Source organism: Bubalus kerabau, chromosome 19 (genome assembly GCF_029407905.1).
Source record: "Bubalus kerabau isolate K-KA32 ecotype Philippines breed swamp buffalo chromosome 19, PCC_UOA_SB_1v2, whole genome shotgun sequence".
In the NCBI taxonomy this organism is placed as follows: Eukaryota; Metazoa; Chordata; class Mammalia; order Artiodactyla; family Bovidae; genus Bubalus; species Bubalus kerabau.
In genome coordinates this window covers 7,252,648-7,275,803 of record NC_073642.1, presented here as the reverse complement: position 1 = coordinate 7,275,803, position 23,156 = coordinate 7,252,648, and the positions used below count along the sequence as shown (strand labels likewise).

At 44.3% G+C, this 23,156-nt stretch overlaps 1 protein-coding gene across 1 annotated transcript in view; it reads right to left on the bottom strand.

Annotated features, from left to right (window-relative positions):
* ADAMTS17 (ADAM metallopeptidase with thrombospondin type 1 motif 17) overlaps positions 1–23,156 on the bottom strand; it is a 394,605-nt gene that overhangs the window by 172,397 nt on the left and 199,052 nt on the right. The window contains exons 9-10 of the mRNA XM_055555537.1: positions 18,398–18,538; positions 16,254–16,404 (exon numbers count right to left, since the gene is read on the bottom strand). Coding sequence (XP_055411512.1) covers positions 16,254–16,404; positions 18,398–18,538 — 292 coding nt within the window. The remainder of the gene's footprint in view (positions 1–16,253; positions 16,405–18,397; positions 18,539–23,156) is intronic.

Genomic DNA, 23,156 nt, shown 5'->3' with positions numbered 1-23,156 from the left:
TTTGGTGTTAGTTCTAGATGGTCTTGTAGGTCTTCATAAAACTGTTCAACTTCAGCTTCTTCAGCATTAGTGGTTGGGGCATAGACTTGGATTACTATTATATTGAATAGCTTCCCTTAGAAATGAACAGAAATCACTGTGTTGTTTAGAGACTGCACCCAAGTACACCCAAGCATTTTGGACTCTTGTTGACTATGAGGGCTACTACATTTCTTCTAAGGAATTCTTGCCCACAGTAGTAGATATAATGGTCATCTGAATTAAATTTGCTCATTCAAGTTCACGATTCCTAAAATGTCAATGTTCACTCTTGCCACCTCCTGTTTGACCACTTACAATTTACCTTAATTCATGGACCTAAAATTCCAGGTTTCTATGCAATACTGTTCTTTACAGTACCAGACTTTACTTTCCCCACCAGACACATCCATAACTGGGCGTGCTTTCTGCTTTGGCTCAGCCTCTTCATTCCATCTGGAGCTGTTTCTCTGCTCTTCTCCAATATCTGCCTGCAATGCAGGAGACCTGGGTTCAATTCCTGAGTCAGGAAGATTCCCCGGAGAAGGAACTGGCAACCCACTCCAGTATTTTTGCCTAGAGAATCCCCATGGACAGAGGAGGCTGGCAGGCTACCGTCCATGGGGTTGCAAGAGTCGGACACGACTTAGTGAGTAAACCATCACCACCACCAACACCAACACCAACGTGGGGAGTTCATCTTTAAGTGTCATATCTTTTTGCCTTTTCATACTGTTCATGGGGTTCTCAAGGCAAGAATGCTGATGTGGTTTTTCATTCCCTTCTCCAGTGGACCATGTTTTGTCAGAACTCTCCATCATGACCCGTCTGTCTTGGCATGGCTCATAGTTTCATTGAGTTACATAAGGCTGTGATCCATATGATCAGTTTGGTTAGTTTCCTGTGATTGTAGCTTTCATTCCGTCTGCTCTCTGATGGATGAAGTTAAGAGGTTTGTGGAAGCTTCCTGATGGGAGGGACTGGCTGTGGGGAAACTGGTTGCTCTGGTGGGTGGGGCCATGCTCGGTAAATCTTTAATCCAACTTTCTGCCTGGCTGTGTTCCCTCCCTGTAGTTTGACCCATTCATGCCAAACTATGGTAGGGGTAATTGAAAAGTCTTGAAAAGACTTCATCTGTGATCCAAAAATGTGATCTATCCTGAAGAATGTTCCATGTGCACTTAAGAAAAAAGTGAAATCTATTGTTTTTAGATGAAATGCCCTGTAGATATCAATTAGGTCTAACTGGTCCAATGTATCATTTAAAGCCTGTTTTTCCTTATTTTCTACCTGAATGATCTGTCCGTTGGTGTGGGTGGGATATTAAAGACTCCCATTACTACTGTTTTACTGTTGATTTTCCCTTTAATAGATGTTAGCATTTGCCTTATGTATTGAGGTGCTCCTATGCTGGGTGTATATATAATTGTTATATCTTCTTGGATTGATCCCTTGATCATTATGTAGTGTCCTTCTTTGTCTCTTGTAATGGTCTTTAAAGTCTCTTTAATCTGATATGAGTATTGCTACTCCTGCTTTCATTTGATTTCCATTTACATGGAATATCTTTTTCTAGCCCCTCGCTTTCAGTTTGTAAGCATCCCTAGGTCTGAGGTGGGTTTTCTCTTGGACAGCATACATAGGGGTCTTGTTTTTGTATCCATTCAGCCAATCTGTGTCTTCTGGTTGGAGGGTTTAGCCAATTTACATTTAAGGTAATTACTGGTATCCTGTTACCATTTACTTCATTGTTTGGGGACTCTTTTTGTAGGCCTCTTCTTTTTGTGTTTCCAGCCTACAGAAGTCCCTTTAACATCTGTTGTAAAGCTGGTTTGGTGGTGCTAAATTTTCTTAACTTTTACTTATTTGTAAAACTCGGTTTCTCCATCAATTTTGAATGAGATGTTTGCTAAGGAGAGTAATCTTGGTTGTAGGTTTTTCCCTTTCATCATTTTAAGTAAGTCCTGCCATTTCCTTCTGGCCTGTAGAGCTTCTGTTGAAAGATCAGCCGTTAGCCTTATGGGGACCCGCTTGTATGTTATTTGTTGCTTTTCCCTTGGTGCTTTTAATATTTGTTCTTTGTGTTTAATTTTTATTAGTTTGATTAATATCTGTCTTGGCATGTTTCTCCTTGGATTTATGTTGTATGTGGCTGTCTGGGCTTTGTGAGGTTGGGTGGCTATCTCCCTTCTCATTTTAGGGAAGTTGAAAACTTCCAACTATAATCTCCCTAAATATTTTCCCATGGCCTTTCCTTTTGTCTTCTTCTTCTGGGACTCCTATGATTCTAATGTTGTTATGTTTAATGCTGTCTGTTAAACAGTCTCTGAGACTGTCCTCATCACTTTTATTCTTTTTCTCTTTACTTTGCTCTGTTTCAGTTATTTCCACCATTCTATCTTCCATCTCACTTATCCATTTTTCTGCCTCAGTTGCTCTACTGTTGGTTCCCTGCAGTATATTTTTAAACTCAATTATTGCACTGTTCATTGTTGATGGTCTATTCTTTATTCAAGGTCCTTGTTAAATATTTCTTGCATCTTCTCAATCTGTGCCTCTAGTCTATTTATCCATGCCTCCATTTTATTTTCAAGATTTTGGACCATCTTTACTATCATTACTCTGAATTCCTTTTCAGGAAGATTGTCTACTTCCTCATTTGTTTAGTCTTAGGAGTTTTAACCATGTTCCTTCATTAGCTGGATGTTTCTCTGTCTTTTCATTGTGTTTAACTTACTGTGCTTGGGGTCTCCTTTCTGCAGTTTGGAAGGTTGTAGTTCCTCTTAATTGTGGAGTGTGCTTCCCCTGGGTGGGGCTGAACCAATGCCTTGTGAAAGTTTCCTGCTGTGGGGGACCCGTGCCTGTGTTCTGGTGGATGGAGCTAGATCTTGTCTCTCTTAAAGGCAGTATTGTGTCCTCTGGTGTGTTTGGGGATGTCTATGGGTTTAGTATGGCTTTGGGCAGCCTGTCTGCTAATGTGCAGGGTTGTGCTCCTGTTTTGTTGAAGGGTTTGTGTGGGGCACTTGGAACCAGAGCTTGCTGGCTTTTGGGTGGGGCTTGGTCTTAGTGTTGAAATGGAGGCCATTGTGAGGGCGTTTGTCTATTAATGTTCTATGGGGTCTCTAATGCTCTCTTGTGGTCCAAAGTCCTAGCGTGGAGTCTCCTACCTGTGGGCTTCAGGTATGACACCTTACTATAGCATCAAGATTTCACAGGTGATACAGCATAAAAGACATAATGGTGAAATACCTCTCATAATAGTGAACTTTCCTAGTGGCTCAGACAGTAAAGAGTTTGCCTGCATTGTGGGAGACCTGGGTTCGATCCCTGAGTCAGGAAGATCCCCTGGAGAAGAGCATGACATCCCACTCCAGTATTCTTGCCTGGAGAATTTCATGAATAGGATTCCATGAATTCCATGCAGTCTGGTGGGCTGCAGTCCATGGGTTCACAACGAGTCAGACATGACTGAGTGACTAACACTTTCACCTCTCAACAGCCAAAATTCATTCCAAGAGAGTCATACACTTATATAGAGAAGGAAAGAGGGGGAAAGGAGAAAAAGAATAAAAGATAAAGAGTCAAAAGAGAAGACAAGAATCAAGCCAATAATAAAACCTCTAAATGGAAATGGATGCTAAAAATTAATAGACTCTCAAAGACACAAAACCAAAAGCAAATTAAAAACATGGAAAAAGTTAAACTCTCAAAAATAAAAAATCAAACAAAACATCTAAAACAAAAATCAAAAACATGGAATTTGTTTTAAAAATAAGGCTTTTTTCAGAGAAAAAGAAGAAAAAGTGCTATAAAAAATAATAATTGAAGGAAAAGAATGAATTGAGGATAGTCTCAGAGACCTATGGACAATATTAAACACACCAACATTCAAATTATAGGAGTCCCAGGAGAATAGAAAAATAAAAGGTATGAGAAAAATTTTGAAGAGATTATACTTGAAAATTTCCCCAATGTGGAAAAGGAAATAGTCAATCAAGTCCAAGAGGTACAAAGAGTCCCATACAGGATAAACCCAAGGAGAAACATGCCAAGACACATACTAATCAAACTAACAAAGATTAAACACAAAGAAAGAATATTAAAAGCAGCAAGGGAGAAACAACAAGTAACACACAAGGGAAACCCTATACATTTAACAGCTGACCTTTCAGCAGAAACTCTGCAGGCCAGAAAGGAATGGCAGGATATATTTAAAGTACTGAACGGGAAAAACCTAAAACCAAGATTACCCAGCAAGGATGTCATTCAAAATTGATGGAGAAATCAAAAGCTTTGCAGACAAGCAAAAGTTAAGAGAATTCAATACCATCAAACCAGCTTTACAACAAATATTAAAGGGACTTATATAGTCAAGAAATACAAGAGAAGAAAATGATCTACAAAATCAAACCCCAAACAATTAAGAAAATGGCAATAGGAACATAGGTATCAATAATTACTTTAAATGTAAATGGATTAAATGCTCCAACCAAAAGACACAGTTGGCTGAATGAATACAAAACAAGACCCATATATATGCTGTCTACAAGAAACCCACTTCAGACCTAACGAAACATATAGATTGAAAGTGAGAGGATGGAAAAACATATATCACGTAAATGGGAAGCAAAAGAAAGCTGGAGCAGCAATCCTCATATCAGACAAAATAGGCCTGAAAATAAAGAATATTAAAAGAGATAAGGAAGGACACTAAATAAAGATCAATGGATCAATCCAACAGGAAGACATAACAATTGAAAATATCTATGCATCCAACATAGGGGCACCTCAATACATAAGACAAACACTAACAGACATAAAAGGAGAAATTGACAGTATCACAATAATAGTAGGAGACTTTAATACTCCACTCACACCAATTGACAGATCATGAAAATGAAATTAATAAGGAAACACAAGCCTTAAATGATACATTTGATGAGATGGATCTCGCTGATATCTTCAGGACATTCCATCCAAATGCAGAAGAATACACCTTCTTCTCAAGTGCACATAGAACATTCTCCAGGATAGACCACATCTTGGGTCACAAATCAAACCTCAAAAAATGTGAGAAAATTGAAACCGTATCAAGCATCTTTTCCAACCACAACACTATGAGACTAGATATCAATTACAAGAAAAAAAAACTGTAAAAAACACAAATATATGGAGATTAAACAATACATTTCTAAATAACCAACAGGTTCCTGAAAAAATCAAAGGGGAAATAAAAAAGTTTATAGAAACAAATGACAATGAGAACATAACTTAAAATCTATGGGATGAAGCAAAAGCAGTTCTAAGAGAGAAGTTTACAGCAATACAATCCTACCTCAAGAAACAAGAAAATATCGAATAGACAACTTAACACCTAATTTAACTGGAAAAAGAAGAACAAAAAAAATCCCCCAAAATTAGGAGAAGGAAAGATATCATAAGGATCAGAGCAGAAATCAGTGAAAAAGAAATGAAAGAAACAATAGTAAAGATTAATAAAACTAAAAGCTGGTTCTTTGAGAAGATAAACAAAATTGACAAACATTTAGCCAGATTCATCATGAAAAAAAGAGAAAAGAATCAAATCAACAAAATTAGAAATGAAAAAGGAGAGGTTACAACAGACAATGCAGAAATACAAAGGACTATAAGAGACTATTATGAACAACTATATGGCAATAAAATGGATAACCTGGAAGAAATGGGCAGATTCTTAGAAAAGTTCATTTTTCCAAGACTGAACCAGGAAGAAGTAGAAATTATGAACAACCCAATTACAAGCACTGAAATTGAAGCTGTGATCAAAAAATCTCCCCAAAACAAAAGTCCAGGACCAGATGGCTTCACAGGAGAATTCTATCAAACATTCAGAGAAGAGCTAATGCCTATCCTTCTAAAATCTTTAAAAAAATTGTAGAGGAAGGAACACTTCCAAACTCATTCTGTGAAGCCACCATCACCCCGATGCCAAAACCAGACAAAGACAACACAAAAAAAGAAAACTACAGGCCAATATCACTGATGAACATAGATGCAAAAATCCTCAACAAAATTTTAGCAAACAGAATTCAACAACACATTAAAAAGCTCATACACCATGATCAAGTTGGGTTTATCCCAGGAACACAAGGATTCTTCAATATATGCAAATCAATCAATGTGATACACTACATTAACAAATTGAAAGATAAAAACCATATGATAATCTCAATGATGCAGGAAAAGCCTTTGACAAAATTCAGCACCCATTTATGATTAAAACTCTTCAAAAAATGGGCATAGAAGGAATCTACCTCAATATAGTAAAAGCCATATATGATAAGCCTACAGCAAACATTATTCTCAATGGTGAAAAACTAAAAGCATTCCCCCAAAGATCATGAAAAAGACAAGGGTGTCCACTTTCACCACTATTATTCATCACAGTTTTGTAAGTCCTAGCTACAGCAATCAGAGAAGAAAAATAAATAAAAGTAATCCAGATCAGAAAGTGGATGTAAAGCTCTCACTGTTTGTAGATGATGTGATACTGTACATAGAAAACTTTAAAGTTACTATCAGAAAATTACTAGAGCTAATCAGTGAATTTAGCAGTCACATGATATAAAATCAATACACAGAAATCACTTACATTTATATATCCTAACGATGAAAAACCAGAAAGAGAAATTAAGGAATCAATCCCATTCACCATTGCAACAAAAAGAATAAAATATCTAGGAATAAACTTACCTAAGGAGACCAAAGAACTGTACACAGAAAATTATAAGACACTGATAAAAGAAATCAAAGATGACAGAAACAGATGGAGAGATATCCCATGTTCCTGGGTAGGAAGAATCAATATTGTGAAAATGACTATACTACCAAATGCAATCTACAGATTCAATGTGATCCCTATTAAATTACCAGTGGCATTTTTCACAGAACTAGAACAAAAAATTTCACAATTCATACGGAAACACAAAAGACTCCAAATTGCCAAAGCAGTCTTGAGAAAGAAGAATTCAGCTGGAGGAATCAAGCTTCCTGACTTCAGATTATACTTTAAAGCTACAGTCATCAAGACAGTATGGTACTGGCACAAAAACAGAAATATAGACCAATGGAACAAAATAGAAAGCCCAGAATAAACCCATGAACCTATGGGTACCTTATTCTTGACAAAGGAGATAAGAATATATAATGGGGCAAAGACAGCCTCTTCAATAAATGTTGCTGGGAAAACTAGACAGCTACTTGTAGAAGAATGAAATTAGAACACTTCCTAACACCATACACAAAAATAAACTCAAAATGGATTAAAGACCTAAATGTAAGACCAGAAACTATAAAATTCTTAGGGGAAAACATAGGCAGAACACTCGATGACATAAATCAAAGCAACATGCTCTATGACCCACCTCCTAGAGTAATGGAAATAAAAACAAAAGTAAACAAGTGGGACCTGATTAAACTTAAAAGCTTTTGCACAGCAAAGGAAACTATAAGCAAGGTGAAAAGACAACCCTCAGAATGGGAGAAAATAATAGCAAATGAAACAACAAAGGATTAATTTCCAAAATATACAAGCAGCTCATACAACTCAATACCAGAAAAACAAACAACCCAATCAAAAAGTGGGCAAAAGACCTAAACAGACATTTCTCCAAAGAAGACATACAGATGGCTAACAAACACATGAAAAGATGCTCAACATCACTCATTATTAGAGAAATGCAAATCAAAACTACAATGAGGTGTCACCTCACACCAGTCAGAATCACCATCATCAGAAAGTCTACAAACAATAAATGCTGGAGAGGGTGTGGAGAAAACAGAACGCTCTTGCACTGTTGGTGGGAATGTAAATTGATACAGCCACTATGGAAGACAGTATGGAGATTCCTTAAATAACCAGGAATAAAACCACCATATAATCCAGCAATCCCACTCCTAAGCATATACCCTGAGGAAAGAAAAACTGAAAAAGACACATGTATCCCATTGTTCACTGAAACACTATTTACAATAACTAGAACATGGAAGCTACCTAGATGTCCATTGACAGATGAATGGATAAAGAAGTTGTGGTATATATACACAATGGAATATTACTCATCTGTAAAAAGGAATGCATTTGAGTCGGTTCTGATGAGGTGGATGAACCTAAAGCCTACTGTACAGAGTGAAGTGAGTCAGAAAGAGAAAGATAAATATCATATTCTAATGCACATATACGGAATCTAGAAAAATGGTACTGAAGAATTTATTTACAGGGCAGCAATGGAGAAACAGACATAGAGAACAGACTTATGGACACAGGGGGAAGGGGGAGGGGAGAGGGTGAGATGTATGGAGAAAGTAACATGGAAACTTACATTACCATATGTAAAATAGATAGCCAATGGGAATTTGTTGCATGTCTCAGGAAACTCAAACAGGGGCTCTGTACCAACCTAGAGGAGTGGGATGGGGAGGGAGGGAAGTTCAAAAGGGAGGGGATATATGCGTACCTATGGCTGATTCATGTTGAGGTTTGACAGAAAACAACAAAATTCTGTAAAGCAATTATCCTTCAATTAAAAAATAAATAAATTTTTTAAAAATTGAAGGAGTAATAAAGAACCACATCAGGACAGTTTGAGAAGATAAAATATAAAGGGGGAAAAACGGGGGAGGGTATATATAGACAGTGGTAGTGGAGAAGGCAATGGCACCCCACTACAGTACTCTTGCCTGGAAAATCCCATGGACGGAGGAGCCTGGTAGGCTGCAGTCCATGGGGTCACTGAGGGTCGGACATGACTGAGCGACTTCACTTTCACTTTTCAGTTTCATGCATTGGAGAAGGAAATGGCAACCCACTCTAGTGTTCTTGCCTGGAGAATCCCAGGGACGGGGGAGCCTGGTGGGCTGTCGTCTCTGGGATTGCACAGAGTCGGACACGACTGAAGTGATTTAGCAGCAGTGAGAGGAATGTCCAAGTAACTTCTCTGTTTTCCTGGTCCAGTTGATTTGCCTACTCAAAAGTCCTCTAGGAAGATCTGTGGATGGGTTTTGGGCAATGTGGGGTCTGCTGAGACTCGGGTCTTGTCTTGGTCCAGTTTGTACTTACTCTCAAAGTCTATAGCTGTCCCTAAAGAACAGTCTCAGGCTAAATGCGGGAATCCAAATCGCTGCAGCTGTAAATTCTGGGATGGTTTCCCTTTCTTTCCTTTGCTCATGCAGCCCCTGATGTTCTGCTTTGGTTTGGGGCCCTCCTTTGCTTTCAAGTCTCTTTTCCATGTCCGTTCACTGCCCAGACACGAGCAGGTGAAAGTAGCTGCTTGTTTGGGCTCAGCTGCTCAGTCGTGCTGGGGAGAGGAGTGTGTTGGTAGTGCTCACTGTGGCGGGGCTGCGCAGGGTGTCTCCCCAGTCTGAGGAGGGGGCATATGCTTCCCCAAGGAAGTTGGTCCCGATTTGTCAGGCCCTTGGCAGAGCCAAGCCACTCAGGCTCCCAGCAAGACATTGGGGGCAACTCGCAGCTGCTCACAGCTTGGTGGTCATTGCGATCTCTGGGACTGAGGTCATAGAGGTCCCTTGCCTTCAGCCCCTGGCACTGCGCCTGCCTATTTGCCTCTGGGACCACAGACCACAGCCGGCTCGCCCTTCTCTGGCATCTGCCTAGGCAGGGTCCCTCGTTCTGTGACGGCTCAGAATCTAAGTGCAGTGCTGAAGCCTTCCCGTGGGAACAATCCTTTGTTTCTGTGGTGGACGCAGTTTCCCTGGTCTGCCTCTGCTGTGCTGCGCCACCCCCTAGAGCACCTCCCTGGCAGTCGGCCTGGGCCCTCTCCCTGAGGCCTGACCCCCGAAGCCTGGGCCTCCACACTTAGCCCCCAGTTACTGTGGGCAGAAGTGAGCGCTTGAGCCAGTTCCCAGGTGGGAAGTGCCGTTCGGTGCGACCCCTGTGGTGAATTTTCTCCGTTTTGCCTTTGGAGCACCTGTCTTGATGCACTGTCCTTCCCTCAGCAGTCCCAAAGCTCCCCCCGACCCTGCCTGTGAGGGGGTTTCCTAGTATGTGGAAACCTCCCCTTCTTCAGGACTTCCTTCCCCTGGGGCACAGGACCCCACCCCCAAATCCTTTGTCTCCGTTTTAGTCTCTATCTTGTGCCCTACCTCACCCCATGAGATTGGTTTGCCTTTCTGGAAGTCTGGAGTCCTCTGCCAGTGTTCAGAGGATATTCTGTGGGAGTTCTTCTACATGCAGGTGTTTTTTGATATATTTGTGGGGGAGAAGGAGTTTGCCCTGCCTTACTCCTCCGCCGTCTTGAAGGTCCTCCTTCTATTATTTCTTCAAATATGATTTTAATCCTGTCTCACCTCCTTCAGAACATCAATTGCATATTTCTTAGGCCACCAGGAGTCCCACAGTTCTTTTTGTTTTCAGTCTTTTTTCTCTTTGTGTTTCACTTTGGGTAGTTTCAAATGTTTTGTCTTTAGCAGTCATCTCTTTTACAATTTTCATTTGCTAGAAATCTTAAGCAGGGTATCTTTCAACTTAAATATTATAGTTTTCATTTCTAGAAGTCCCAGTAGGATCTTTTCCATATCTTCCATATCTCTACTTAACATGTTCAATCTTTCTTTGTGCTACATTCATGAACCTGGAATATGGTTATAATTATTGTTTTAATATGTTTCTCTACTAATTCTATCACCTCTGTCATTTCTAGGTCAGTTTTGATGGATTTTTCTACTCGTTGTGGATGTATTTTCCTTCTCCTTTGAAGGCCTGGTGATTTTTTATTTGATGCTAGACACTGTGAATTTTATTTTACTGAGTGTTGCTTTTGTATTTCCATAAATGCTTCTGAGCTTTGTTCTGGGACTTGGCTAAGTTACTTGGAAACAGCTTGATCCTTTCAGATTTTGCTTTAAAGGTTTATTGGGTGGGAGCAGGTCAGCGTTTAGCGTGGGGTTAGTTTTGCCACGCTGCTGATACAGCACCCTTCTGTGCCCTCTGCCTGATGCCCCTGTGCGCCTTGGAGCTTGTTCCCGCTAATGCTTTCAGATGGCTCTTTTCTTGGCCTTGGGTAGTTTCTCACACACATGTGTTTCTCAGCACTAAGCTGAAGATTCGTGCAGATCCTGGCAGATCTCCGAGGTTCTCTCTTTGTAACGCTGTTTCGTCTATGATACTCTGCTCTGTGAATCCTAGCTGCCCCAGCCTCCTAGGACTCCTGGCTCTGTTTCTTCAACTCATGAAGCCTGCTGCTTCTTCACAGCCCAACCCCCGCTGTGCCACAGCCTGGAGACTGCCCAGGCAGTAAGCCAGGACAATATCATTTGCTTCGTATCTCCCAAGGATCATGGTCCTTCCTTGCTTGATGGCCATTGTCTTGAAAATCATTGTTTCATATATGTTGTCTGATTTCTTAGTTGTTTCAGGTGAGGAGATAAATCTGGTCCCTGATACTCCATCTTCACCAAAGGCAGATGTCAGGATGATAAATTTAAAGGAAATTCTGGGACCATGATCATTTCATTACATGATATTCATTTCAATCCTCAAGGGCATTTAAGAATAATAATGGTTATAAAGATCGATTTGGCTTTGGATCATAAGACCTTGCTGGTTGGTGCTGAATGTCTCTGGAGTTTTACATAATGCTTAAATTTGCATGGCCCTGAGGAATTCAATATAGAGAAGTGCTGATCCTGGAGATGTACAAAGATAGATTAGTTCTGTGCTCCACCCTCTACACACCCAAGATAGGAACCAGGGTTATCCAGAAAGGTAACAGCAACATATGTATCAGCTCAAACGACTGGGTGCTTACTTTGTGATAGACCCAGTTCTCAGCATCTTACATGTATTAACTCACCAGGCATCTCAGATTTTAACAATGGTTTTCATTAATGCACAAAGAGAGATGGCCACTAAGAAGCAGGCTGCAGTCCCTCACTACCAGATTTATACTGTCCTGGGAGGAAGCCACAGGAAAGGTCTGTATAAACCCCTGCAAGACATTTGGCAGAGTCTATCATGTATGTTGGGGAACTAGATGGATAAATGTGGACTCGGGCTTAGAGAGCCAAATCATTATATGAGGAGGCCTGTAAGGGTTTCTTCCTCACCTGTGAGCTTGTCCACAGTTTCATCAGTGGTTGGGTTAACATAAGAATTTAAATTTACTGTTAGGGTCATGAATGGACCTCAGAACAACATATACTTGTTGAACACTTACTATGTTCCGGGTACTGACCAAGGCAGTTGGAAAATAATAGTGTGGAAAAGTAAGATTCTTGTCCGGGAAGGATTTAAAAGCTTGAAGAGGGCAATTATCAAAACAATAGCAAACAATAGTCATGGGGACATCCTTGGTGGTCCAGTGGTTAAGAATCCGCCCTGCAACGCAGGGGACACAGGCTGAATCCCCTGTCGAGGAACGAAGATCCCACATGCCACAGAGCAACTATGTCTGTGCATCAGACTTACGGAACCCACACACCACAACTGCAGAACATTCCACCACATGGCATAGCTAAGGCCGGGTGCAGCTAAACAAATCAATATTTAAAAAAACAATAGTCGTGTAAACAAGCAAATTATACAGCATGTGAAAAGATAAGTTTATGAGAGCAGGGTTTTCCCTTAGGGGATCAGGAGATCTGGCTACTGCAAACGTGACAGGGAGAGTTACCAGATGGCAATTTTATATAGGGTGGTAGGCTTCCCTGAGAAGGGTACATCTGAACAAACAAACGAACTCAAAATGAGGGGCTCAGTCACGTGGACAACTGGGAGAAGAGCATCCAGGTAGAGGAAACAGCAGGAAGCACAGTTCGTCTCCGCTAGGAGCAGGCCTTTTGGGTTTGAGGGAGAACAGGAAGGCAAGAAGAACTGGAACAGAGTAGGTGAAAGGGAGATAACAAGGGGACTAGGATCAGGAGGAAGGGGAGGGACTCACCCCAGCACAGAGTCAGTTCTGCAGGAAGAAAGGAACAACTCAACATGTGTGCCTGTCACACTGAACATCAACTGAAACAGACCTACAAGTGCACAAACAAGCAAAACGCCCATCAAGTGAGCCGGAGAATCCCACAGGGTAGTGCCCCAGCTGGGGGCAGCATTACCCAACGCCTGGGTCCCAGCAGGCAACTGTCTGTCTCCTCCGCCAGCACATCTCTGGCATTAGTATGACCTCTCCTCCAGAGTGAGAAGTTACTGCTTCCTAACTGGTAGAGTCACGCCAGCCTTGTAAGCAGGACGATCAGCCGGCTGAGCTCGCGGACGCAGCTCCACGCCCCTGAGGAGTCGATCCTGCTGAGACAATAGGGCCTGGCACCTGGGAGCCTCTGCTGCAGGGCCTGTACCTGGACAAATGTCTCCTCGAGCAACAAAATGCAAAAAGTATAAGGGACTAAAAATAACCATGTATATGTGCAGTTGGAGCATATTGGTCAGCAAGATAGAGAACTGTTAAAGAAAAACCCCCCAAAAAACTCAACTGCCACTTCTGAAGAGCCAGGAGCAAACACAGGGTGACGAGAACAAAATCAGGGCACTGCACATCCCCCTGCACCCTAAGGTGCACCACCTAAGGGGTGGGCAAATCAGCTGAACAACCCCTCCAGCCCAACCCCTGAGCACACTGCTCGCTCCAGATAAGGAACCCTCAGGAAGCGAGCAAGCGTGGGGACCTGTTACTTGCTCCCCCTGTTGCAGCAGGGGCCCCAGTGAAGCCTTGCCTGAATTTCTTATCTGGCTTCTGAACAATTTCTATTGATTAAAGAGGCCAAAAACTTTGGTCAGTAACACTGCTAGGATTAGGGGAGAAATAGGCCAACTTTATTTTGGTATTGGTGAAATTCTCAGAAAAAAAGGCAAGCAGGGAAGCATATTTCGTGGTTCTTAGTGAGCTGCAGGAATAAATGCTCAGGTGCGTTGTAACTTACAAAGCAAAAAGATCTCCCTTTATGTAGTCATATTTCGAGCTTCAAGAGAGAAGCTAAGCTGATCATGACTTGCTGACCTCTCACTGTCCTCTTCAAGCAAAAAGATGCCAACGAAGAAAATAAAATCCCAAGTCACCTTCCTCTCCTTTGGAATCTGTCTTTGAATAAACAGAGCCTGCCTTTTCTCCTGCAGTAATAGTCACATCTAGCCCATCCCTCTCTGGCTGAGTGACCTTGGTCTATTACTCAGCCTCTCTCAGCCTCTGTTTTCTTATCTGTTAAGTGGGGGTCAAAGCTCCTGCCCTTGTGGGGTACAGTCAGGGTGTTAGGTGACAATGCAAGAAAGAGTCTAGCCTAGGGGATCATGAGCCTCCAGGAGCTGTACACCCTTCCTCCCATCACTACTGACCCAACTGGTATGCAAAAGTCTGGCTGCTAGAAGCCAATATCTCGGGGCAGCCTGTGTCCAGCTCCCACCTGTCAATCCTGTTCACCTGTGGGGCCAGTTCAGCCTGGTCTGTGGGGCAGGGAATACTCCACAGTGGGCAGAGTGGCCACGGCATGCCCATGGGCTCAGCTGGGTGATTCCCTCCTCACCCCCTTGGGTGCCCAGGCACTCCTGCCCTTCTTGAATGCTCAGAGTCCTCCTCTAGGATACCAAGCACACAGCTCTCCTGCTGCCACCGCACCATCAAAGGGCCCTCTGAAACCTGCCCCCTCCAGGAGTTCTGTGCCATCACGAACTTCAAGGGATTGAAGGTTGGGACAGGCAAACAGGATGCCTCTTGGCCAGCATATGGTACCTGAACAGTCAGGCCTTAACATCAAGGCAGATGGTGAGCGCCAGACACGGTGGCAGACCACTGGGGTTGATCAGATCCTAGGACTGGTCCCATCTTCCCAGGGAGGTGTCCTTCAACCAAGCTGTGGCTGGATGTGAAGTGGGAGGCAGCTTCCTGTTACCAGGGCCTGGAAGGGACCCTTGCTGACACCTCCACAGGGGAATGGAGAGAAAAATTCTAGACAACCCTTTGGATACCAAATGCCCTTTGAGGAAACAGCCGGTAGGAGGCGCTGGCCTGGTTGTGAGGCATGGCCTCTGCTGCACCCTGAACAATGGCAGGCAGTATCCCCTCTGCGGGTTCCACCCAGACTTCCTGAACCAATTCACACACAGCCAGGAAACGCTCAAGAGGCAGCAGCCTGCCTCCTGGGGTCCAGGATGACCTGCTGTGCCGGCCGGGATCCCGCCCGAGGTCTCATTCTGAAGGCGCAGTCCAGGGCTGTCTTGGAGTTGCTCCCATCCTAAGTTCTTGCTCTGGGCACCTGCCCAGCCCTGCAGGCTGCCTCCCTCGGATTAGGTACTGCCCTGAGCTCCAGGCCCACTGCCGCTGCGTGGCTTCTGAGTCTCAGTCATCCCAGGCTGGTCCTCCCGCCCCACGACGACTCTGGCTCTGCCCCCCTTTCTGGGCCAGCTGCCAACTTCCGGCTGGACCGCAGGCTGCTCTGGCCTCCCCCCTGGGACCCCAGCACAGAGACTGCCTGCCCCAGGGCCCGGCACATCCTTCTTGGCGTACTTCCACCCACAGAAGGGGTCATGCTATCTGCAGCATGGTCAGAAAGTGTGTGCTCTGGGGGTGAACAGACTTGAGGCAAATTCTTCCTCTACTTACTTCCTGGCCGAGCCATTCTGAATGATCAGTTCACCCCTGAGGCTTGGTGTTACCATCTATACCCTGGGGAGAGTAACCTGGGGAGTCTGGTAATCATAAACTGGGATCAGGCACAATGGAAGCTTCAGGGCAAAACATGTGGGCACTGCTCAAAAAATGGTAACATTTTAATGGGGCTATTAACACTATTATCATATAATCAAGTTATCATTCACTAAATGTTCTCCGTATGACACCCTCCAATATCCAGTAGTTTTTAGCTGTCTTCTGTATCTGTGAGGATTTGGTATCAGGCAACATTGCATTACCTCCAAGAGGAACAGACTCATTAACTTTCTTCCTAGTGTCTTAATATTACCGTGTCTTAATATTACAAAGAAAGACCTCTATATTAGAAAACAAAACAAAATATTAGGCTCTTAGTGTTAGCCGTAACTCTGAACCACCCCCTTGCACCCGTCTGCCTATGTGAGAGAGTATGTGTGCGTGCATGTGTGACTCACACTGGGTGCTCCATGCACACATGTATGCATATACATGTATATACATATGTGTGTGTATGTGGAGTGTAAATACCTGTATCCACCAACAGAAGCCAGATGATCCTTCCCGAGCCAGCCCTCCCCTCCCGAGGCAGCTTACCTCCATGTTTCTGCAGAAGGTGGCATTGGTGCCAAAGAGGATCTGGCACTGCTCATTGGCACTGTAGTGCATGCCTGGCAGCTTGTGGGGCAGGCGCACTGCGTGCCGGCTCCTGGGGTCTGTGACCAGCAAACAGGTGCTGACTTTCGACCTGAAACAGCCAAGAAGATAGTCGGTTTGCAAACGTACCTCCCAGGTTTTTGTTCTACTCTGCCAGTAACTAAGCAGCAGTGCTCTCCAAGTTATTTATGGGGAGATGACCAAGCACCCTGTGGTCACATATGGATGTGAGAGTTGGACTGTGAAGAAGGCTGAGCGCCGAAGAATTGATGCTTTTGAACTGTGGTGTTGAAGAAGACTCTTGAGAGTCCCTTGGACTGCAAGGAGATCCAACCAGTCCATTCTGAAGATCAGCCCTGGGATTTCTTTGGAAGGAATGATGCTAAAGCTGAAACTCCAGTACTTTGGCCACCTCATGTGAAGAGTTGACTCATTGGAAAAGACTCTGATGCTGGGAGGGATTGGGGGCAGGAGGAGAAGGGGATGACAGAGGATGAAATGGCTGGATGGCATCACTAACTTGATGGACGTGAGTCTGAGTGAACTCTGGGGGTTGGTGATGGACAGGGAGGCCTGGCGTGCTGCGATTCATGGGGTCACAAAGAGTCGGACACGACTGAGCAACTGAACTGAACTGAACTGACCAAGCACCAGACATGGGGACTACACCTTTTGCTCTTTTCCAGATAGCTGAAGGCAGATCTTTACTCTGGAGGCCACGAGAGCTGGGCAACAAGAAGTGGCCCGGGCATATCACTCACATAGCAATGTATTTTTCTTAGGGAGTCTGAGTGCTTTCTTGGATGAAAATGCTTTTGAAATAGATTGCTATGATATGTTCTCAGAATGAATCAAGAAAAAATTGGAGTTAGGGTTATTTTGCTTTTAAATAAATAAGCAAACAATCAAGAAAGCAAGCTTATTTCAAATTCTGCAGACTTTCTTAGGGGCGGGGGCTGTGAGGTTCTGGACACTGGCTAGTCCAGGCGCCCTACCTGGCCATGAAAGCTGGCTGGAGGCACACTGTGTGAAAGACTTAAGGATTTCAACCAGGACAGAAATGTCCAGAGATGTTGAGGACAGCTCTGAAAAACAATTGGGGGGTGGTATGGCTGTGGCTCCGTTAGGAGTTAAATACTTGAATGCTTTTATTTTTCAATTCCTAAAACAAGGCAGATGGTAGGAAAAAGAAAACCCAGCCTCTTGCCAAGATTCTTGAAGAAAAGAGTTACATGCACGCAATACACACAGGCTGACTATATTAAAACTAACAAGGCCATTTTTAAGCCCTTAGTTTCCCAGCTACAGGAAACATCATAAAAGAAGACCCAGGATGAGGACAGAAGCCAGAGCGATCCCTTTGATCCTCCTTCCTGAGTTCACTGAGCACTCCACTGTGTTACAGGACTATAAAAGCTCTGTGTATAGCAGAGACTCACTGACCCCTTCTGTCTCTGTGGGGGGTACAGATGATGCAGTTAAGCGGTGAAGCAATCAGGGTATGCTGTCAAGCCTATAAGTTCAGCCCTGAGGTCCTGACACTAAGAGATTGAGTACAGACTCTATTTGACAAAGGTCTGACATCAGATAGCTAATTCTTCCACTGAAATCTGTAATGGAGTAAGGCAGACACACTCTGGAAAGAAAGTGGCTATGAGATAAACCCGTCCTAGCCTCACATGTGAGGAAGGTAAGCAAGCCCTCCTCCCAGGAAATGGACTTCCACCCAGGGAAGCAGCCTGAGCTTTGGGGAAGCACCCAGTTCCACAGCAGCCATGGGTGCCACTAGGGTGGTGCCCACTCATGGTCAAAATAATGAAGAGAAGTGAAATGAAACCTTGCCAAGATATGGTCACTGCATTGACATTTCCGTTGATAAAATTTGTGATCACCAGCAGGGTGGCCAACGTCGTACCAGATGCACACCTGGAAGGAAGTCTCTCCAGCTGAACTGTAAGAGATTCACTTCTTACTTCACTTACTTCACTTCAGCTCCTATTGGCTGATACCGCAACTATTGTGCTTTAGGAAGTATTGTAGCACTTTCTACTGTACTGATGGTACAGAACAATTTGAGGACTTACTTGAGGAAGTTCTCGAGGTCATCTCGACTGCAGGAGGACCAGGAGAGGTCGCTGGGGCTCCGGCCTTTCACCCACTCTCCCGACATGATGTGGGACCTGCCGGCGCAGGAGGAGTGGTCATCGTCGTGGTTCATCCCCAAGCTGCCCAAGGGAGAGGGGGAGAGGGCGCTCATTACAGGCTTCTCATCTCCTGGCCCGGACGCCAGCACCCTGTGCCCACCTAGATCACAGCTTAATCCCACACAGTAGCACAGGAGATGCCTGCTTCCCTGCCATTCTCAGAGCAGACCGCGAGTCAAGAGCTTAAAGAGAAAGAGTGAGGGGGATGACTCACTCACTCAGTGAGCGGAAACTAATCGACCATGTAACCAACAGCATTCACCTAACAAATGAATAATAAATGAGTGAACCAATTATATTAAATGCAATATTACAGTTCTTCTGATGGTTAGACTTGCTTTTCCACACTAACATATCCCAGCGTAATGCTTCAGTATCTCACTGCCTGCAGAGAAGTCACTGAGCTAAGGGCTGGTGCTAGCCAAGACTCTGGCTTATGAAAACTAATGAACACTCACAGCTTCTGATTCACATCACTATACCTGGGTCCACCAAGATCATGCCTATCTCCTTCCCCACCCAGTTGTACCTGGAAGACAATAGGATGCTGATGTAGATGGGGGAGGCTAACTGTAAGCGGAACAATGATCTCAGTTCACAAACGGGCTGCCGGTAAGGGGAAGCCGAGATACAGAACACCCGTGACCAGATGGCCCACCGTCTGCTGACCCGTGACCTCCAGGGCAGAGATTCACCGTGCATAAGGGTTGCTCACTCTTTGTCAACAGCCCCGTGAGAAACACACACATGTGCATTCCTTCAAACATATTTAAGAGAGGTTTCTCAAGTGCCAGAAACGGCCTAGAAAGAGAAGATACAGTGGGGCACAATGAGCCATCAAATCAGCCTGGGAGATGAGATGGACCCAGAGACGACTGTGCCAAGAGGTTCTAAACGTGCCTCTGCGGCCTTATTTCTCCCAGCTCTCCTCACGCACCTCTGACTATCTTTCCCCAGTTTCTCTGCATTCTCACTCCGCACACTCCAGGACCACTCAGTGCTCCTGTACAGAAAGGCTACCTTGGTCAGCCCCACATGAAACTGGAAAGCTGACTCTGCTCCCATCCCTGGAACAACAGGGCCCAGCACCCGAGCTCCTGCTCCAGGTGAGCAGGGCCCCCTCTGGTCACCCAGCAGGCCCGTTCCTATAGCTGAGGGTGTGCATACCAAAGGTGAACTGAATTTATACTCAAGCCTATTTATAATAGTAATACTTGTTATTTCAATCAATACATGTGGTTACATGTTATGTTAACCAGTGTAATATGAGCATAAAAGTAAAGTTTTCATGAAAAGCAATTTAGCTAGAAGCTAAACTAGGCTGCTGCCAAGTTGGGTGTCGGCAAGACAATGGTAGAAGTTGACGAAAAAAATCATAAAAATCTGCCCTTAGACTGTTTCACAAGGGTCTTTCAAGGTCTGCTGAATCTACAAAAAGAAAAAAAAGACACTGAACTCAAGCTCATCACACTATAGTTGTGGTTTCTGTGAGGAAGGTGATGGGAAGCCCAGTCAGCTTCCCTCAGAGAAAAGGCTTTTGCCCCCACCACAAAATTGGTGACAAAATGAATGTTTTCATTACTTTAGTCAAAACAAAAGGGCCAAATGTTTAAGAACCTAAGTATCATTTCTTTGCATTTCCCCTCTTGACCCAGTTTTTCGGTTAATGGCTCAGCTGACCAACCACTACCCTGCTATCCTGTCAGACAGGAAGGTTTCTGTGGTGTCGCCTGCACGTTGGCACCCCCTTCACCTTGGTCCAGGTCTCTCCTGCCAAACCTCTCCCTGAAAAATGCCCACTCCTGGGATTTCCCATGGGCTCTTCCACCCCACCAGGTGCCCTCAGCACAGCTTTCCATCCCAGCCTGTCCACTCACGACTGACACAGAGCAAGTACTCTATAAATATTTATCAAGTGGATTAACTATTTGATGCAGGAGAAAACATCAAAAAATTGGAGGACCCACATCCACAGTAGCTGTGCTGGTCTAGGGCAGCGGCCTGCTCAACAGAACAATAAAAACCATCTCTGGGTAGACGCAATCCTGTTTTCCTGCCTAGATGCCAGGAATCCATCCAATTAGGGTTAAGTAGATAGCCTAGAAATTATCAGATACATCTGCCCAATAAGAATGATTTTTCAATGGTATTACTCAGGTTTTTACTTTTTTTTTCCTGCTTGTTATCTGTGGCTCAGCTGATAAAGAATCTACCTGCAATGCGGGAGACATGGGTTCGATCCCTGGGTTGGGAAGATCCCCTGGAGAAGGGAAAGACTACCCATGCCGGTATTCTAGCCTGGAGAATTCCATGGACTGTATAGTCCATGGGGTCGCAAAGAGTCGGACACGACTGAGTGACTTTCACTTCACTTTTCATACCTTTATCTACACAGACACACTCATATATCCATCTCTTTGTTTCAGGAAAGATAGGAAATGACTGCAAAAGATACTGCTGCTGCTGCTGCTAAGTAGCTTCAGTCGTGTCCAACTTTGTGTGACCCCATAGACGGCAGCCCACCAGGCTTCCCCATCCCTGGGATTCTCCAGGCAAGAACACTGGAGTGGGTTGCCATTTCCTTCTCCAGTGCATGAAAGTGAAAAGTGAAAGTGAAGTCGCTCAGTCGTGTCCGACTCTAGCTACCCCATGGACTGCAGCCTACCAGGCTCCTCCGTCCATGGGATTTTCCAGGAAAGAGTACTGAAGCAGGGTGCCATTGCCTTCTCTGGCAAAAGTATTAAGTCACCTTAAATTTGATTTAGGGTTTGATATGATATCTATAAATAAAATGAATGATAGGACTTTCAAATGGGTAGATCTGAACATGTCGATGGCTTCCAGGGAGCTCTGGTGTAGAGGTTACATAAGTACAAGGTCTCATGAAAAAAGTGGCTCCCAACTCCATCATTAAGGACAAAGTGTGAGCACAGAACGTGGAGCAGGTCAAACTGTGTCATTGCCCCCCGGGAGAATCCAATCCCAGGGAGACTCAACCTGGGATCCTAACCCCCCTCCCACATCCCAAGCTGGGACGTCCTGAGCGGCCCCCAGACGCTCCTTGCTGTTTGGGAAACCACAGTCGGAGGACAGCCAAGCCCTGGCAGGATGGCTTCGCCACGTATGGAGGAATGTTTCACTTGTGACTTACTTCCAACTTTTTCCCCCGTGGTCAAGCTGCTTGTAAAATCAAAGAGGTTCTTTCGCCCATATGCCAGACTCTGCTGGCCAGAGAGCCTGGTCTCTCTGGAGACAAAACTCTGTCCACCAAAGTGCTCAGAAAAGCTGACTGTGCCCTTGACACCCGTATGCCCACAGGGCGTTGTGTTCGTGGTTCATGCTGCCAGCCCCCAGAGGGACTTCCCTAAGGAATGTTCTAGTCAGCAGGATCAGCGAGGAGTGCCGTTCTCGGGTTTCTGGAGCTTGTCTTGAATACAGATGGTGGTGGATCTGGTTTAAAATGTTCAAATGCTAACTAAAAGCCTCACAAACTGAGGAACTTGCATTTAGGTAGGAGTTTTGATATTTGAGGTCTACATAAACTACAGTTTAGGCTATTTTTAGTTTAAGTTAAAGATCACTTGACTGAAGAAATTTCATGTTATTTTAGGTTGATGTCTGTGGTAACATTATATTTAACAGAACATGTAGCATTAAGCACAAAGTTAAAGCAACTTTAACCCTAAGTGACTGAGATTAAGGACACAGACGGGTCTCATGTCACCTGTGGTACACATTTATTAAACACAATGACTTCATGGCCTTGAGTAGACTTTATCTTAAAACAAAAGAACATGGTGCTTCCAAATCTGCTTCAGGAAATCCAATATATGCTGCTAAGTCACTTCAGTTGTGTCCGACTCTGTGTGACCCCATAGATGGCAGCCCACCAGGCTCCCCCGTCCCTGGGATTCTCCGGGCAAGAACACTGGAGTGGGTTGCCATTTCCTTCTCCAATGCATGAAAGTGAAAAGTGCAAGTGAAGTCGCTCAGTCATGTCCAACCTTCAGCGACCCCATGGACTGCAGCCTTCCAGGCTCCTCCGTCCATGGGATTTTCCAGGCAAGAGTACTGCAGTGGGGTGCCATTGCCTTCTCCACCCAATATATACGATGTGGCAATTCTGAAAGGCAATGCACCCCCCTTGCTAGCTTCACTGAAATCCTGGAAGGCGCAGCAGATACTAGGTGTTCTGGGGCTGGTACCCATGCCATTGTGGAAACTTCTGTTTTACCTGGTTTCAGAGCCTGTCCCTTGGATGCTTGGGTGTTTTGATGTCAGGTTTGTGACCCGGGCTGCCTCCCTTTAGAGTACTCTTGGCTGGGTTTGTGAAATAAATGCTCAGGTGGAATGAAAGACCCCAGAAAGGCTCCCATGAGGGCAGTCTCTCCAGGGAAGGGGTTGAGGCTGGCTTGAATCCTACTTCAACTGCCCCCAGGGAACACTGCCTGCCAGTCCCTTTTCAATAAATGTTTACTGACTTTGAAATAACAGGAAAGGCCCACAGCAGTTTCTAGGAGATCATTACTGTTGATTAATAAAATAATAATAAACACTTCCAACATTACTCTAGAAGGGAAATTCTTTACTACCACTACCTATTTGCCAAGAACCAGACTACCCTCAACCTATAGCTACT